The sequence below is a fragment of the Salarias fasciatus genome, chromosome 11 (assembly GCF_902148845.1).
Source record: "Salarias fasciatus chromosome 11, fSalaFa1.1, whole genome shotgun sequence".
NCBI lineage: Eukaryota > Metazoa > Chordata > Actinopteri > Blenniiformes > Blenniidae > Salarias > Salarias fasciatus.
Window position 1 is genome coordinate 17,644,163 of NC_043755.1, and position 18,112 is coordinate 17,662,274.

An 18,112-nucleotide genomic window follows, 5' to 3' on the forward strand; every position below is an offset into this window, starting at 1 on the left:
TCGATCCTGACATTTCTGTGGACTGTCCGGACTTTGGGTAATAACATTTTGTCCCACGGAGTGCAATAACAATGTCCAATCAAGTTTTTATACTCTTTGGTAATTTATTATTTTGTATACTTTTTTTCACTGTTTCGAGAGTCTCGGGGTAGTGGAAACTTTATGTGCATTTTATATCTGTGTATTCTGGTATTTTTTTAGATCATAGTGTTTTTGATTTACAATGCAGGAGTTTTTTTTTTTTTTTTTTCTCTTCTTCGCGTCCCTTTGCTCCTTCTCCATAGCTTTTTTTCCCTTTGTATATTTTTGTACCTTCATAAATCACTACTTGTATAGCTGACTCTTAGAATACAAGTACAGCTGCGTTACTGTTATAAACCTGTGCAAATGGCAATAATAAACTAATCGGATCTAATCTGATGGGTTAGTGGCCTGTCCCGCTCATCGCCACTGTGTCAGCTGAATCTTTTGGCCTGAAGAAACAACTAAGTGGGAAAAAAAAAAACAAGGCTAATAATGGTCAGTCAGCCATTCATAGACAGTACTTCACCATCAACCAGAATAATTCAAGACTGGTAACCACGGCAAGAGTCAGTAAACACTGTTCACTGTGTGAGCCACAAATACGGAAGAAGGCTGATTATGCAAAGAAGAAATTCATGTGTGAAGACAAACGCAGAAGCGCAGCTTTTTTTTTCTCGAAGTTCAATCAAGGAAACCCGGAGCTGTTAAGCAGCAAGGATTCCACATCAGACGAGAATGAAACAACATTCCTCTCCCAAAACTGAATTAATTGGCTCCCTCACTTTCCAGACGTTTGTAGACTGTTGGAACAAGAAGAGGAAGATGCGACACAATGGTTGAAATGGCCCCGTCCCAATTCTTTGGAACTGTCACTGCCAAATATGATTTTTCACAAAGTTGCTGTAAACTAAAATGTATCTCAGTCACGTGGTTACAGTCTTGGGACAAATTTAATGGCACTTATTTACTCACACATCACACCTATTATTACTATAATTACAACTGTATTAAACAAAATAGTTCTCCATATTGAAATTACCTTGCTTCATCGTAATAAGGTGACTTTGGAAGGAAGTTTCTGCATTAGACCAAACCTCAAAATAATTAAGGATAATTAGCCGATCTAACATAAAAAAGAAAAGAAAAACAAAAGCCCCCGGTGCCAAAAAGTGAAGTGACAATAAAACTAGCATAGTGCTTTGTGCCTTTTGCTGTTCGGGGCAGGTCAGCTGGCTGGCCGGAGCCATCCACAGTTAATGCTACTGCCAGCACAAGATAAATGATCCCACTGCTCTTCCTTCCTTTCTCTCTCACATGCACACAGATAAACATTCACGCTCCTCTGTTTCCTAACGCTGCCGCTGTCCTGAGCATCAGGCGTATCTTTCGGCAATATAAAGAACCTCATTTGTTTGTATCTCTTTGTCAACAGATGGCTTTATTTTTGTCTCGATCTGAATTTTCATTTCTCTGACAAAAGACAAACGGCTGCTTCTCCGTCAGACTGACGGTGCCACATTATCTGTGCACACAGGACTTTGCAGTAATCTCACAACTTTAATAACTGCTCTGCGCTACCTTGATATCAAGAAGCCCGTACCGCTGAGCTATCAATAATAATGTTTGAAAGAAAAGGGAGAGACAGAATAACTAAGTCAGAACGAACACGTTCAATTTATCTCCCCTCTCAAAATAAAGTACGGCCTCTGGTGCAATGATGGAATTGGAATACCGACAAACGCGCGCACGCACGCACGCACGCACACACACACACACACACACACACACACATGCACACACTCACAGTTTTTAAACACTATGAGATAATATGGTGTGAAGAAGAGGAGGATATCAGTATTTCTGCTGACTCAGCAATTTCTGACTGGCCTTTGAACTCTGTGTGTGTGTGTGTGTGTGTGTGTGTGTGTGTGTGTGTTTTATGAAAGTATGTGTGGCTGGGTCCTCAATATAACATTTAGGATCATCTGAGGGACTCCTCAACATTAATTCCCTTGCAAATGACACCAAAGTGTTTATTCATATTACATAATTTGAGATTTATTGCAGTACAGTTTCTAAAACACTTGAAATACTTCCCAGTTCTTGTGGACGTCGAGCTTCTCTGACTTCTTTTGTGGCTCATGATTGAAAATGGACATGACATGCAGTAGTATATCCTGACTGTTGCACAACAAATCACTAACGTGGTTTATCGCTACCGAGGTTAGAACACAGGTTCGAAACAGTGGAGACTTCAGCACATACGTCGTTTTAGCAAGAGGCTTTTCGTCAGCTGCCCAACTACACAACTTTATTTCATTTACATGGATATTCTGAACTACTTATCTGTATATATTTTTAAAGTATGTTCAGATTTATTTGCCATAAATCTCTGATATATTTGATAACGTCCTCCACTCACACATCCGATATCAATATTTTACTTTACGCTTCATCCAATCCCTCCATGGTGAAGACAAGAAAGTGAAACTGTTTCCAGCCACGGACTGCCATGTAAACAGGACATGCATTCCTCTGTTGGTCAGTGATCAGTCACTCACGGTGTTATTCTTAATATATTACCCACAGAATAGCATGCAATTTAGCACTTACTCTGCAGAACAGGTGTTTATCTTTTAGCAAAAGTTAATTGAATAAACATAATGATGTGAAGCAGATAGAACAGATCTATATCTATCAGCAGTTAACAGATAAATCTATTGATGACAGGTATCTTTCATTTTAAAAATTAAACCCAACTGTGTAATTTTCTATTTAATCTCAGAGTTTTGACTCTCAATGTGTCAAAAGTCCAAACTCTGCTTCCACACATTTTAATAGAATTATTGAATGTGTTTGCTGAAATACTGTAAGCAAGCTTAACCGATGATGAACAGTCGAAATGAAATCGGTGTGTATACCCCTGCATGCCCCCGGCAAACTGCATCCTGTTAAACTGGAGCATCAGATCCGTCACGCTGAGTCACACACACATGTTGACAGACATGTAAAGTGTTAGCTGTTGAGGTGTGTGTGTGTGTGAATAATGCCAGTCTTTCCCACTATCCCCAGTGCCTTATTAACAAAAAAAAACAAGTGCCTGTGAGCTTCTGTGCTGTATTTCCACTCCTCTACCCTATAAATTATCTTCCTCCTAAATAATGAGCCTGGAGAACAGCAGCTGGTAAAAACCCCTTTTGAGACGGCGTCAAAGATTCAGACCATGAAAAAATACCAGACACCAGACTAAACTCCAATCACATTAGACGGTGTTGACATTTTTGCTGCTATCTGGCTTAATAATCAGGAAATCAGACGTCACCACTGCAATAATTTACTGGCCACGAAACCTTTGCCTCAGCTTTCCCTGTTAGAAACCATGGAGGCCTCAGCGTCTCTGAATCCGTCCTCCAAACACACACATTAGCTCAGAACTGCAGCTTTTGTTTCTCATTATTCATTTCTCCTTCTTGGCAGAAGCTACCGGCTTTGGTGAATCAGTCCTGAAAATCGAGCATATATTCTTGAATTAACATAAATTTAAATTACACAGTTGATTAATTGTATGACAAAAGTGTGGAGGTTTTTTTTTTTCAGCTCACAACGACAACTTTAAATACTACTCATAACTTTTAAAACTGGAGGCATTTAATCAATGGGAAAAAAACATAAAAATAAAGTCCAATTCTGGAGAATAATATGTGTCCCAGCAATATGTGAGATAACTTTCACTTCTCCTTTCTACATCTGTATTTCTCTGTGTCTTAAAATCATCGTTATACCTATTTGCTCTGTTCTCCTTTCTCCCTCCTTCACCGCTCTCTCTCGGTTTGTGTGTGTGTGTGTGACAAATCCTTCTGGGTATTCCTGTTTCCGTGCGAGGTGTCTTCATATGGTAATCCCTTTATAGCGGACACACCAACAAGCCCACGCGCGCAGACACTCGCTCTTATTCACTTGTCATCCTGTCTAAACGGAGACGAACGCTTCCTCTGGTCGGGCCGCTCTCTGCATCTGGTCCCCTCTCTGAATATTGTCGCGTTCCTCATCGGAAAGACAAAAAACAATGGAGGAGACAAAAGACGCAAGGGGGATGATGGACAGCTACTCCCTGACATTTTGAGAATTGAGATAAAGAAAGATGATGTGTTGGTGGGCTGCCGTTGGTTCGCACTTGGCAGGAATCCACAGAGGATGTGCACAACAGCAGTTCCGCAGAAAGACTGTCCACAAACAATGTGCCTGGGACTACAATCGCTTTCTCGTTACATTTCCATCCATTTATCAAGCCAGTGTTTTCAGATTTAACATAACAATACGTACAGATTACCATTTCAATCGCCTCAGTGGAAACAAATACACTGAAGTTTAGTTAAGAACACGTCTGTGAAGAACTGATTGTCATTCCGCAAGTTGTTGTTTTCATTTCGTGTCAGCTAACGTTGATATTCCACGCCAAAATCTTTCGCAGTGTGCATTAGTCATTTACTCGGCCCGCTGACGCCAAATCAATGTCATTATTTATTCTGTGGAGGCATTTGCAACACTGTTTAATCTATAATCATTTTGTTTTTCCTCAAAACACTTTCTCCTCTCAAGTGAGCAGAAAATTGTCTTCTGTTGGAGAAATGTCATCAAAATTTGCCATTTTCATTCAGTCGGGCTAATTTGACACAACATCATTTCCATAAGAATATTTGGCTATATTCCCTCTCATTGAGGTAAATGTGAAATGTCTTTGTCTGTAAATTAGCTGGGAGGACAAACAGTGTCGTCTCTGCTGTCATCACAAAGTCCCAGGCCTCAGCACAACTACGAAAACAGCTTTTCACCTTTTAGAATAATTTCTACGCAGCGTGTCCCAACTTTTATGACAATGGAATACACTGCACATAAAACCAGCTCTGTCGGAGGGATTACACCTTCGCCATTTATGTTCATGAAAGAGATTGACCGGTGAGATGTCTTTAACGGTGATAAAATCAGTCCCAGTCTGTGCGCTCCACTGGTTTAAAAAATAAACGAAAATGAGTGGAGGGACGTGGGAGAAGGAGGAGGGAGGCTACAGACACACAAACACGCACACTCACACACACACACTCTGCAAAGGAATACTGACAGACCAAGAGAAAAATCCCAGCCCAGGAGCAACTGGATAATCACCAAATGCACTCTAGAAAACTTAAACCACCAGGATATTATATATGACTCAATTTTCTTGTCACCTTTTCACCTTATCTTTCAATACTACTTCCAATCTGAGCATTTATCTAAAAAAACTACCATGTAAAATGTGCTTCTGTGACCCTCATGTATAACCTCAATTTACACTGCACTACATGTTTGACACTAATTTACCAAAGACATTATTACAAAAATTGTATATGCGACGCTCATCATATGCTTCTCATTTCACTTAATGTCAAACAGCCAGAGGTATCTTTATATTGTATCTCAGTCTCTCTGTAGGATCTTTGATCTGCAGAGGGTCTGATTTCAACTTGCATGTTTGCGTCTCTCTCTGTGAGACAAACCTGTGCAGCAGAAAGAAACCTGTCTTCTAAAGAGGTTAGTTTTCTCTGCCGTCACCTCTTCTGTCTGACAGTACTATGAGGTGACTATATGTGGCTCTATATATAAAAAATAAACTTACTTGGATCACTTTGGTTTTGAATGCACTAAAGTGACAAAAAGCATGAATAGCACAAAGATCAACACTCTCCAGTTACTATAAGAACCTTTCTGTGCGGCTTTTGTATGTTCTCCCTGTGCATACATCAGTTTTTCCACTTAAAGCACTTCAACAGCATGCATATTCAGTCAAGAGGAGACTCTGAATTGCCCGTAGTTGTGAATGTGATTGTCCTCTGTGTTTGCCCTGTGATGGACTGACGACCTGCGCAGGGTAACCGTGCGTCCTGCTTTTCACCCGCTGTAAGCTGGGATCAGCTCCAGCCCTCAGCTGAACAAAGCAGTATAGAAAAAGGATGGATGGGTGAACTGTGCGCACACACTCCTGAGAGCCTGACCTTGTGGAAGCTGCCATGGAAGACTTTTCTTATTTCTGTTCCTTCAAAGGTAACGGTCTGGAAATCTCCTTTGTAGTCGTAGTTGAAGAACGTCAGCGTCTTTCCGGAGTCTGTTGGGGAGACAGAGGCAGTGATGAGGCAGGAGGGAAGAGCTTGACGCTTCTCATCTTGTGAAAACTTCAGTCAGCCTCCTGTCTAATAGCGTGTCATTAGAGGTCATATACCAAGTGATACCAGCCGTCATCAAGAATGATATGTGCTGTAGGATATCAGTGACAGTGAGGTTCACTTAATATTCTGGAAAATTTGCTTTTACTTTCTGGATGAATAACATTAACATACAATGTAGCAAACTAGAAATGCTACACATACGCTATGTGACTGTCAACAATGAGTGATAATACAGCAAATCCAAATCTGTCCAGTTTCTGCTCTCCTCGGTGTCCAGGTGCGCTGTGGCAGAGCGGGAAAGCAGAGCATCCAGAAATCTTTTTTCCCGAGCAACATCCGTTATCCGCTCCTGGGATTCCCCAAATCGCCGAGGCCAGATGGTATTACTCTCTCCGCCGCGGGTCAGGGGTTGGCCCTGGTCCTCCTCCAAGTCAGTCATGTCCAAAACGCCGCTGAAGGATGACGCCTGAACTGCGTTCACCTGCTGTGCCGTGTTTACGTGGCGCCACTTATCACAGTCTGACACAAGCTCTGCACTACAGTAAATCTGAAGGCAGGGCTACTGGTGTCGTCCCATCTGTTTTGGCTCTATATCAAAGTGTGATCTTCACCCTCCAAGTATAAAGCATCGGAGGATCAGATGCTGCGAGTTCAAGGTCTTGGCTCTCACTGTACTGATAGCCAGTCCAATTCAAGAAGGGTTTGAAGAAAGTCCAGGCGGTCAACCAAAATGACTCATTTATTCAAGAGTCTTAGGAATAAATGAGGTGAGAAGATAATTGGATAAAGCATTAAGAGGCCACGTTTACTGCTTCTCAGGAGCGAGCTAGTAGTCAGAAGTTAATAGGTTCAAATCCACTGCTGACACGCACGCTGTAAACTAATGTTTATCAAACTGTTTAAAGCCGCAATCAAAATAAGAAAAAAAGTATAGGAAACTCAAACTCACTGTCGAGGATTAGCCCCACCAACGGCTCGTTGGCCTTGTTTAGGATTTCCCACAATGCAAAGGGTTCCTGAGGTGTTTCGGGAAGTAGGCGAAGCATCATTGATATGGTGTAGTCAGAGGGTAAACCTTCAGGATGAAGATACCTGGAGCCCACATAAAAGAACAGACACACACAAACACACATACACACACACACACACACACACACACACACACACACACACACACACACACACACACACACACACACACACACAGTGAGTTTAGCTTTACCCTGATGGCAGGTATCCCCTAGATGAAAAAAAAACAAAAAAAAAAAAACGGGGCCATTGTCTATCCTCACATGAACTTTTTTTGCTTTCAGCCGCCTCAGACTGCCGATGCTTTTTGATCACACAGCCTTGTCTTTTTTTGTGTGTGTGCAGCTGCCTTCAAGCACTTCAGGTTTAAAATTTCTCAGCTCTAAGTTTTTTCAGAGCGCTCGTCAATGTCACTTCTCACAATCCGAACAATCAGGGAGAGTGAAGGTAAAACCAGTTGACAATGCAAACTGGAATAAAAGCCGCTACAGTGACAATGCCACAAAAAGACAGACATTTTGGGAGCGCGAGCGAAGCCGCTAAATGCTCCTCTTTAGTATATAGAGGGAGCATGGATAAATATAAATGTAGGATTTTTTTTTAAACCTTATTTTTCTCATGGACTCAATGCACTCGATGGTTTTCAAACTTCAACGAGACGAAGCCCTCTTGAAATACAGAAGGTGAACTCACAAGGTGAACTCCTAATCAAATCCTCATCCACATTTCATTTACATTGTAATATTTCTAAACCTACAACTTTATTTCAGCAGCTACTTTAATCCAAAGCGGCGTACGCTGTAGTTAAATGGTTTTCTGAGGGTTACTAAAAAACCTCTCGATCACTGAATCCCAGGCACACGGTGGAAATACATTTTGAAGTGAACTATAGGAGCTGTACGATTTAATAGAACTGAAGACGATGCAGTTTGATCAACAGTGGCTTTAACACACAGAAAATCAGTTTGATTTCTAATTTCTGTGTTTGATTTTTCTCATTTGTCCTGGTAGATCAGGTCAACGGGATTTTTGTACAACGGGTGTCTTTTAAACCAGTAACACCTTCAGACAGACACTGGTACTCTCCCTCGACTGCACACCAACAGCCTGAGGAGAGTAATTTGGTGTATGCTGTACAATCCAGCATATACAAGAATGCAATAACATTTATATAAGTGAAACTAAACGGCCATTGAACAAACGTATGGGCCAACACAGAGGGGCTCACTCCTCAGCTGTGCTCGACTGTCTCAGAACAGAACAGCTGCAGTCCTTTGAAGACAGCAAAGTGAACATTTTGGATGTAGAAGGCAGCTGGTTGTAGAGAGGGGTGAAAGAAACCATCGATGTGAAAGTGGAAAAACCTTCTCTTAACAAAAGGAAGTGCTTTATGCCACCATCTCTCCACAATTCACAACATTGAATTTTCCTCTCTGCCAACAAAATTCAATATTCTTTAAGGGATCATGGTCAATCGCGAATGACCTCCTTTGGACCCCATGTGACTACATTGGAAGTCGTTAAAGAAGACAATAGCGGGTCGAGAGCCATGCCCGGGGCCCTACAGTCCACCCAAAGAGTTTAAGTACCTGAGCTCCTCGCCATTTAGCCACACCAGCCAGCCCAGTGCGGTGAATACAATGAACTGATGAAGGCACTTGGACAAGAGATGAAATGTCTCCCATAACATACCACCAAGTCCAGTGAACCTGATTTAATCTGCATGGAGGTTTATCTGAAATACCGTTAATAATAAATGAAACACATATAAATGCATTCCGGTGACCTCCAAATTGCAGCTTGATTTCATACATGATTTAAAGGAGACAGAAAAGGGTAAGATAATGCTTTCTTAGAGGTCACTTTATGTTGAGAGCAGTCTAGACCAATAGTGTGCTGTAGACCAAGACGTTTATGAGTTGTATGGCAAAGATAACAAAAAAAAAAACACCCAGGAAGTCTTTAACATGCGAGCTTTAAATTTAGCTCCCTGCGGTTCTCTATTAGTTTGACACTACAATAGTTTTTGTTGGCACAACTGCTAAACCATCCGAGGACCTCATGCACGCTGCTGGCTGACAATTCAAAGTCTCGTAGTGTTTGTGTATCGCTGACCACTGACAGCTCCCCCTCCCCATCTCCTGGAGAGGCAGGGAGAGCCACTCCTCAAGCAAAACAGAGATAAACAGTAGTATAAGCTGAGAGTGGCTGCTTGAAATGCAAATGTCTTCAAAAATAGAAGTCTTAATTATACTGAAAGATTCTGTGTAGGAGGAAAGTCTGCTCATTGATATTGTAGAAGTTACTGATGAATTAAGTGACACTACCCTCAATGAGGAATCGCTCTGCAGAGCAGATATTTTTCTTATTAAGGATGTATGATTAAATCATGTGTCTGTTTGACTCCGCAATCCTATTGACTGAAATATTTTTAGATTCTTGTTTATGTCTGGTGATGTTAAAGGAATCTCTGGAATGAGATTTTGATCAGAAGAACATCAGACATATGAAAGAAAATCCTTATGACCTTCATCTTCACCAAACACTGATTGACAACAGGCTTATCTTTCTAAATATTGAAAAAGAATTTCAGTTACTGTGAACTTTCACCACAAAAAGGAGAAACAGTGAAACACAAATTTTTGTGTCCAGCTGGAAGTGTGTCATAAAGTAAGATTGAAGCTGAGAGAGTTTCAGTCAAATCTAAAGTAAAGCGGAGAAAGCATGTTTTTTTTCACCTGACTGATTTTGGAACCAACAGTTACAGTGAAAACGATAATCAGCTGAACAAGATGTAAGCAGTAAAGAAAATGTAAAAATATTTTATTCTATTTCCACAGAAAAATATTCACCTCAAGCTTTGGGACATTTTTTTTAGTTGCTTTAAAAAAAAAAAAAACTCTCTCTCAAAATTACACTGCAGATGAAAACTGCAGCTTTGTGCTTGTTTAGGAGCCACAGGAGTTAAGTGTTTTGTTGCCTAAGTGCCAAAGCTGTATAGAGAGAACGCCGTCGTTGAGAACGTTATTTGCGACGTTGATTTAATGGACACTGGCCGGCAATTTTTCTCGCCCTGAACAAGTAGTTTAAGCTTTATTGGTTCATCACAGCCTCACTGCTTAAAACAACTTTGCAAAAGACTTTTTTTTCCCCTTCGTTGTGGACTCACTTTGTGGGCTGTGACACGAGGGCGTCGCGGTGTAACCTGTAACAGGGGAAGCTGTTGAACGAGCCCGGCTCCAGAGAGACTCCTGCTATGGTGCCGTACTCCTTCTCCACGAGGCCGAACTTGTCCATCATGCGGAAACCTGAAGCAGAACCATTACCATCACCACTGTCTGTGTAATCACTGCTATCATAATCATTATCTACACCATTAGGGGACATCATTATCGTACTGTGGTCATCATTATTTACTTCCAGGGATTTAACAAGGTGAATAGACTTGGTGACTATTGTTCCTGTCTTTTGAATCTCTTACCCGCCATTGTGTTACCGCTCATCAAAACAGAGGGACAAGCTAAAAGACAAAAAAACAGGGAAGTTAATCATCCTTGTTATCTTAAATCCTTCCTTTTTTCTCTCCTCCCAAGCTACAAAAGTCTTCTCTCTGTCTCTATTACTCCGTCTGCTTTCGAATCATTTTCCTCCTGATCTCCATCTATTTAAACATGAAGATGGTGTGACTCACTGGCAGTGGCAGCTTCACAGACGAAGGTAATGAGCTGCTCCTCTATTTTCTTCACAGCATCCAAATCATCGACAAAAAAGACATGTCTGTCACTGGGTTTACTGGCGATATTCACCAGCTCGCCGTAGTCTGCATCCGCAAAGCCGATCGCAAAGATGATGTAGCCTGAGAATTGAGAGACGTATTGCAGGGTTACATTCAGAGAATTCAGCAGTCGAACAAAACTATTTCAGTCATTTTAATAGTTTCACATCTCATGAATCTGATAACATTATCGTGGGATCAAGACCCTGCAACATGGGGTCTGTGCCCCGTTTAGGGAGCCTACTAGGGATCTCAGGTGGGACAGAGGGTCCGCCAGTGATCGACATTTAATCAACAGGAAAACCTCAATAAGGCACTTTTTTTTTTTTATTTAGGAAAACAGAGTGAACCGGGGTAGTTTGGCTCCACTGTAATGTTTTTGAAATCAGAGAACTGAAAGAGTTTCCCTCGGCTTCCTTTAAGACAATCAGAGGAGCTCTAACAAAAGGTTTGGGGACCACTGGGATAAAACATCAGGGAACTGTGGAGGAGAACAAAATCTGTCTTCTAGATTTGTAAATATGAAACAAACGCACATACTTCGTGTCAGGGAATCAGACTTCACTGCTTGTCTTACTGAATTATTGCTTCACAGTGTTTTCTGAATGTTGACAGTTTGTTTGTGCGAGGTTAATAGAAAACACACCATCCATCTGCATCTCTTTTGACACTTTGTTGACATCATCTTGCGAGCGTCCATCAGTCAGAACCACCAGAACCTTTGGCACGCCTCTTCTGGCTCCTGCCTCTGCAGTGAAAATAGACTCCTTCACATGCTTGATGGCTCGACCTAGTGAGAGACAAAATGCATTAAAAAGTTGGTTTTCTTTCAGTCCAGGGAGAGTGTAATATCAATTTGATGCTGAAATCACATAACGATATTGAAGGTGCCTATTTTGGGTAATTGGAAAAGTTTTTCCAATAAACTTCCCAGTGATGACCTTATTCACAACTGTTTGGTCATATTAATGATGCTGCACCACCATGTGTGTATATATATATATATATATATATATATATATATATATATATATATATATATATATATATATATATACACACACGATGTGCAACTGTCATTCTGCTGTTTTTTACTGATGTCAGAGCTAAATAATAACCCAGTTACTTACACATAAACTAAATTTAGTAGCAATGTTTCAGGTCTCAGACTCGTCCATCACCCAAGCTGAGACTCTGGATGTGCAGGGACGGTCTTGATTGACACGTCTCTGTAAAATCACGTGGCGATCGGGGACAGTGCCTCTGGATTGCCAGATTGGAGTGGTGGTACGCTTTTAAAAAATGGGGACCAGAGGGTGCTGGAGCACACCTTCTGGTTCACACTCCTCAGCCTCCCAGGGAAAGTCTATTGCAGGGTACTGGAGAGGTGGATTCGACCAATACTCAAACTTCGGATCCAGGAGGAGCAATGCAGTTTTCGTCCTGGTCGCGGAACACTGGACCAGCTCTTTACCCTCCACAGGGTGCTCGAGGGTTCGTGGGAGTTCGTCCTACAAGTCCACATGTGTTTTGTGGACTTTGAGAAGGCGTTCGACCTTGCAAAGGGTCCCTGCACTGTGGAAGACATGCATAGTTCCTGTCCCAAACAAAAGGCCACAGGCAGACTTGACTGCTAAACTATCACCCTTTGACTCCTGACAGGCTGGTTTTCTATCATCTGAGGCTGAGAGTGAGGAAGCACATAGCTCTTCTACACCTTGTGCACCAGCCCAGGACTGATATGAACGCATATCTATACGCAACAAAGAACAGGGAACAACTGGACTGCTTCAGCACAGACGAGAGGACATGGAACATCCATCTGAAGAATTGTGTCTCCAAAAAAACCGCTGTGTTGCGCAGTGTGCCCCACAGGGAACAATCATGCCCCCTTCTCTTTGCAATCTACACTTCAGACTTCCAGTGAAGCTATGAGTCCTGCTTGCTTCAAAAGTTGTCTGATGATTCAGCGGTGAAGGGTATGAGGAGGAGTCCAGGGACACAATCAAGGACTCTGTGGACTGGTGCAACCTCAACAACCTCCAGCTGAAGATCAACAAAACAAAGGAAATTGTGATTGACTCTAGGAAGAAGAGACACAGTTTGGCTTCAGTCACCATTAAAGGCTCAGAGGTAGAGGTCGTGTACAGCTCCAGATACCTGGGACTGGAGCTGGACTGGGTCAAGGCAGACTGCATCTTCTGAGAAGATTAAACTCCTTCAACGTCTGCAGATCTCCTCTGCGCATTTTCAACCAGTATTTGGTGGCCAATTCACTCTGGGGTGAGGATGCTCAGGAAACCCTTCAGCCCCAGATTGATTCCACCAAAGTGCAGGACAGGACACAGAGGGAGGTCTTTTCGTCCTTCAGTAATGACATTCTAATGAAACATTACATCTATCTGTATGTTTGATGTTGCACATATATGTGTATATGTATGTATCCACCTAGATACATGGTATATTTTATATGAACTTAAGTTTATTTTGATATTTAATTACGATGAATTGAATATTGATGAATGTTGGTGTCTGTGTGTGCTCCTGAAGCTATTCTGTAACGGTATCTTCCACCAATTGTCTATTTTACAAAACCATAAATAAATCAAACCTAGTGCAAAAAAAAAAATCATGTATTTTATTATAAATGTCATTTAGCTTGTATACTTAATTGGCAAAACAAAAAAGGACAAGTCATATCACCTGAATTCTCAAAATCACCTCAAAATAAAAAGTCTCTTGACACCAACTTATGGATGTTTTAATGTACCTAAACTAGTGGATGTATAGATATCTTTCATTATTCTCCAAAATCCTTTCCTATCATGGAGGTGAATGTGTGTGACCTTTGCTGCAATTTTAATGCACTCGCTAATTAAAAAACATGTATTCTTTATTATTCCAGCGGCATTAATAAAATACATTACTGAGCCCATAATTATTACATGACAAAGACTGACCTGAAAGCAGCAATCAGTTTTAGTCCGAGTGCTTATTAGCATTTTAAAAAGTGCCAGAAAACAGAGTCGAGTGTATTTCAAGGAGACCTGACCACACGGATGAGACAAGTGCAGAGAAGTGATAATCTAGTCTGCAGCAGTCTGCTGGGAAAAAAAAAGATATTCAAACTTTTGACAGTGTACAGGTTGATCAGTCGCTAATTGACTTAATCGGTCATTTAAATCTGTCTAGACGGAACTTAAATGGTTTCAAGACACATCTGGAATGAATAAAGCAATCCGAAAATTTTAAGATGATCTATATGCATGACTGTGTGTAGGCTATTTAACAAAAAACATTTAAAATGAAGCACATAAAAACAAAACAAATACTGTTGTCTTTATTTTTGCTATTCTGTAGTTCTCTTGCTGTCCTCTAATTATTACCTTTCTACTGGTACATTCTGCTGTCAGCTGGTGTGAAATCAACTTCTTACGAATCAAATCAGATCAAACGAGGAAGCTCACCATTTTCCAAGGAGCTAAAAGAAACTCACCAGCAAAGTGCATTTGATGTCTTTAATTTATCTAAAGTCTTCAAGATTCAACACAGATGTACAGTAATTATATAAATGTCAACCGATTCACAGAGCTGTCACATCATCAAACACAGGCAGGTCATTTCCGTCTAATGCCACTATTTGCATACAGTCCATCATCATTTGCATCAATTGTTCATATAGCTCCATTAATCATATCCATCTGACCTTTTTCTAATTTAATGGGCAGTCACTGCCATTTATCCTCTAAGGTCTCTTTGTCCTTTTTACCCTATCTCCGCTCTCTCAGAGTCATCTCGGCAGGAGGGTGGAAGGACGACCCAAATGCTGATCAGCTTCAAACAAAAGGTGACCTGTGTGAGACTGTATACAGTCCAGGAAAACTAAATACCAAACAAAAAATAGAAGGTGCAGGGATTCCAGATAGAGGCGTGAACGGACAGACGGCGCAGGGAGAAAACCCAGAACCAGAACTGAGAGGAAAGGTGAAATATGAAATGCACAAACATACAGTAACAATATGAAAAATAAATGTGAACATGACACAGGGAGCATGACTGCATGATTTGGACAAAAAACATGAACAAATAGAGAATCTAACCATGCCTACATTTTACAGTAATAGGCCGCATCAGGTCTTGGTAGCGCATGCACGGATAAACATGAACTTTAACTAGGATTACAAACCAGAACAACACGATACGAAATGAAAAAAGAATCACGAGACAATAAAACACCAGACACCAAGTACTGCAGCACCATGACAGATCTGCGTTTTGTTGAATACAACACCACCCGCTTGTTTCACATGCAAATGTTTGTAATTCAGATGAATATGAATGAGCATGATGGTGATCGCCCAGTTTCTGACCAAACCAAAACTCCTGACCAGAGCTGTCAGAGATGATTAATGACGGCGTACTTGGCCTGTGAAATACTGTAGCAACAGATATCTGCCAGCATGACAGCAGCTTCTACACTGTCCTGTGATCGTGATGGGTGAGACTGGACCGCAGCAGATACATATAGCCAGTGGCACAGGGAAAGCAGCAGGCACAGGGGACGGAGAGGAGGGCGGCCCTGATGAACGCTGGGTGATGGAGAGGAGGGGAAGAAGCTAGTGGAGAGGAATCAGATGGAGAGTGCAAAAACGAAAACATGCCAAGGATTGGATTTGAAACCCCACCAAATTACTGTGTGTGTGTGTGTGTGTGAGTGTGTGTGTGTGTACGCGCGCAAGTGTGTGCGTGATTTCATCCGTGTGTGTATGAAGTAATCCACATCAGTTTGGATCTGTTTTGTCTGGCAGCTCACCAGTTTTGACGCTGTCGTTCAACAAGGAAGATCAGAAAATGAAATGTTAATAATCCATCCCCGTTCTGGCACCCTGAGGCTTGTGGTGCAAACAATTCGAACGCAGTGAGAAGGTGGTTGGAGAAAGAAAATAAAACAAACAAACAAACAAAAACAAAAAAAACATGTTGCTATCTTTTCTTGAACAGAAAGCTTTAAATCCATCAGTTTTGAAAAGTTACGCTCGGCTGCCAGGAATTATGCAGGGGGAAAAAGGGGTAATCAAATTCATTATTGAATACATACAATGGATTTTGAATGGGTTTTATTAGCTTTTATAGTCCGTGAGACTCATTCATGGGTCATTCGCATTTCAATCTTGAAGTCATAAAAGAGTCGTAAAACTTGAAAATTGAGAGAGGGTCTCACACAGCTGCATGGCTGCAGCAGCAGCAGGGCGGCCGCTTTAATACAATCGCACAAGACAAATCCCTCCAAACTAATCGAATTTGTGAATAAATTACAGAACTGAGACACAGTTTATTGGTTTACATGTGGTGACTTGCCTCAGCCCTGTGAGGACAGACACACTGAAATCAAATGCGCGGTCCTGTTTGCTCACGGGCAGATAGTGGAAATAATGTCCTCAGTCTCTATGCAGTGCTGTCAAATAGAGTCAGGGATTAGCACACTTACTCACGTTGAGCTTAGAAATAATCTCCAAACACATGCACGTTCACATAGAACTGTATATATGGACATAAGGACGAGTAAAGTAGTGTCCACATTAAATCAAGTAGTGACTAAGCCAGTCAGAGTCCATTAATACCCTGATGAATAAATGCAGAGTGAAATGCCAAATCCCAGAATATTAGCTTCAATACTATGAATCCTCAACATGCCTCGCCCCTCACATCTGAATTGGAGATAAATCACTCTTTAAAGGGTCAAGAAAGCTACATTTATTTCCTGCGTAACAAAAAAAAGTGCAGCTATAAATTTCACTGTTGGACATGTGGTTTCTCTGTTTTCTTAAACAATCATTTCTGCGCTACTTGCAACCAAATCCCGAGACTCCAGCAACCCCTCTGCAGCTAAATTAGGAAGCTCTCATGTGAAAACTGATGCAGGTTGACTCCTAAAATAGGTATATTCATTCAAGCTTTCTCAAAATGATCTAATGTAAATAAACAGGAAAAAACATGAATATCTATATCGACCTCTATTTTAGTGTCCATCACTGTGAACTAAAGGTAAAAAAATCAAATATAAATTAAAGAAATGATGTACAATAAACAAAGAAAAGCAGCTTTAGATTTATCTCAGCTGAGACAACATTGGTGCAATAGTTTGCATGAATTTCAATATTCAGTTTTGTATATAGTGTCTTTTATTCTTTTTACATTTATATGTTCTAGTCTTACGTGGACCTGTGTCTGCAATAATGATGATTATTGGGATAGATAGGCGTGAGAATCTTTCTGTCTGGAGTTTTTATCTTCTCCAGGTACACTCTGTTTCCTCCCACAGTCCACTTGGGTTTCTGAAGCGTCCATAGGTGTAAATGTTAGCATGTCGTTGTCTGTCTCTCTGTGTTTGCTCTGTGATGGACTCCCAACATGTCCAGGGTGCAGAAGGTGGTTGGGTGGTTCACAGTTGTAGCATCACAGAAACATCTTCCACTCCAAAGTTTAAAAGACACAACATTAAAGTGTTTTATCTGCTTTGGGGGATTCTGATACAGTACGCAGCCCTCATACGGTATCTGAGGAGAATTTGTGGCTTAAAAGGGGGAAAAAAATCCATGGTTTGGGCTCAGAGAGAAACAAACTTTAGCTTTTGTGATGCAAGCTTCTGTCTTGAGAGCCTGTGAAACTACAAGCTCATTTCTCAAGTGACGATATGTGGGCTCAGTCACCAGAATCACACAGTAATATCATCAGGGAGGCGTCTGACTGATCCCAAATTCAGTCTGCAGCATGACAGCGACACCAGAAATGTGATCATGGACATAAAAAAGCTTCAGCGGTGACGGGGATGAGGAGTCCCAGAGCAGATGGACCCCGCAGAGATTTGATCGCAACCTCACACAGAGTGAGTCAGGGTTTGCATGAAGTAAACACTGCTAAAGCAGTCAACAACTCCAGCATATGTGTACCAGCATTGCTGAAAGTACCCTGACATCACCTCCGAGGCTATGTTTTTTTTTTGTGTATCATTGTTTTTCTGTATTGCTCCAACACGTTGCCTCATTATGCATTCTTATGCATAATCTCAGAGTAAATAAAAAAC

General features: G+C 41.2%; 1 protein-coding gene across 1 annotated transcript in view; it reads right to left on the reverse strand.

Moving 5' to 3' along the window:
* The window catches only part of col14a1a (collagen, type XIV, alpha 1a), a 139,957-nt gene that overhangs the window by 42,464 nt on the left and 79,381 nt on the right, over positions 1-18,112 (reverse strand). Inside the window, exons 28-33 of the mRNA XM_030102838.1 lie at positions 11,675-11,818; positions 10,945-11,109; positions 10,735-10,773; positions 10,423-10,561; positions 7,174-7,316; positions 6,054-6,163 (exon numbers count right to left, since the gene is read on the reverse strand). Of these exons, the coding sequence (XP_029958698.1) occupies positions 6,054-6,163; positions 7,174-7,316; positions 10,423-10,561; positions 10,735-10,773; positions 10,945-11,109; positions 11,675-11,818 (740 nt within the window). The remainder of the gene's footprint in view (positions 1-6,053; positions 6,164-7,173; positions 7,317-10,422; positions 10,562-10,734; positions 10,774-10,944; positions 11,110-11,674; positions 11,819-18,112) is intronic.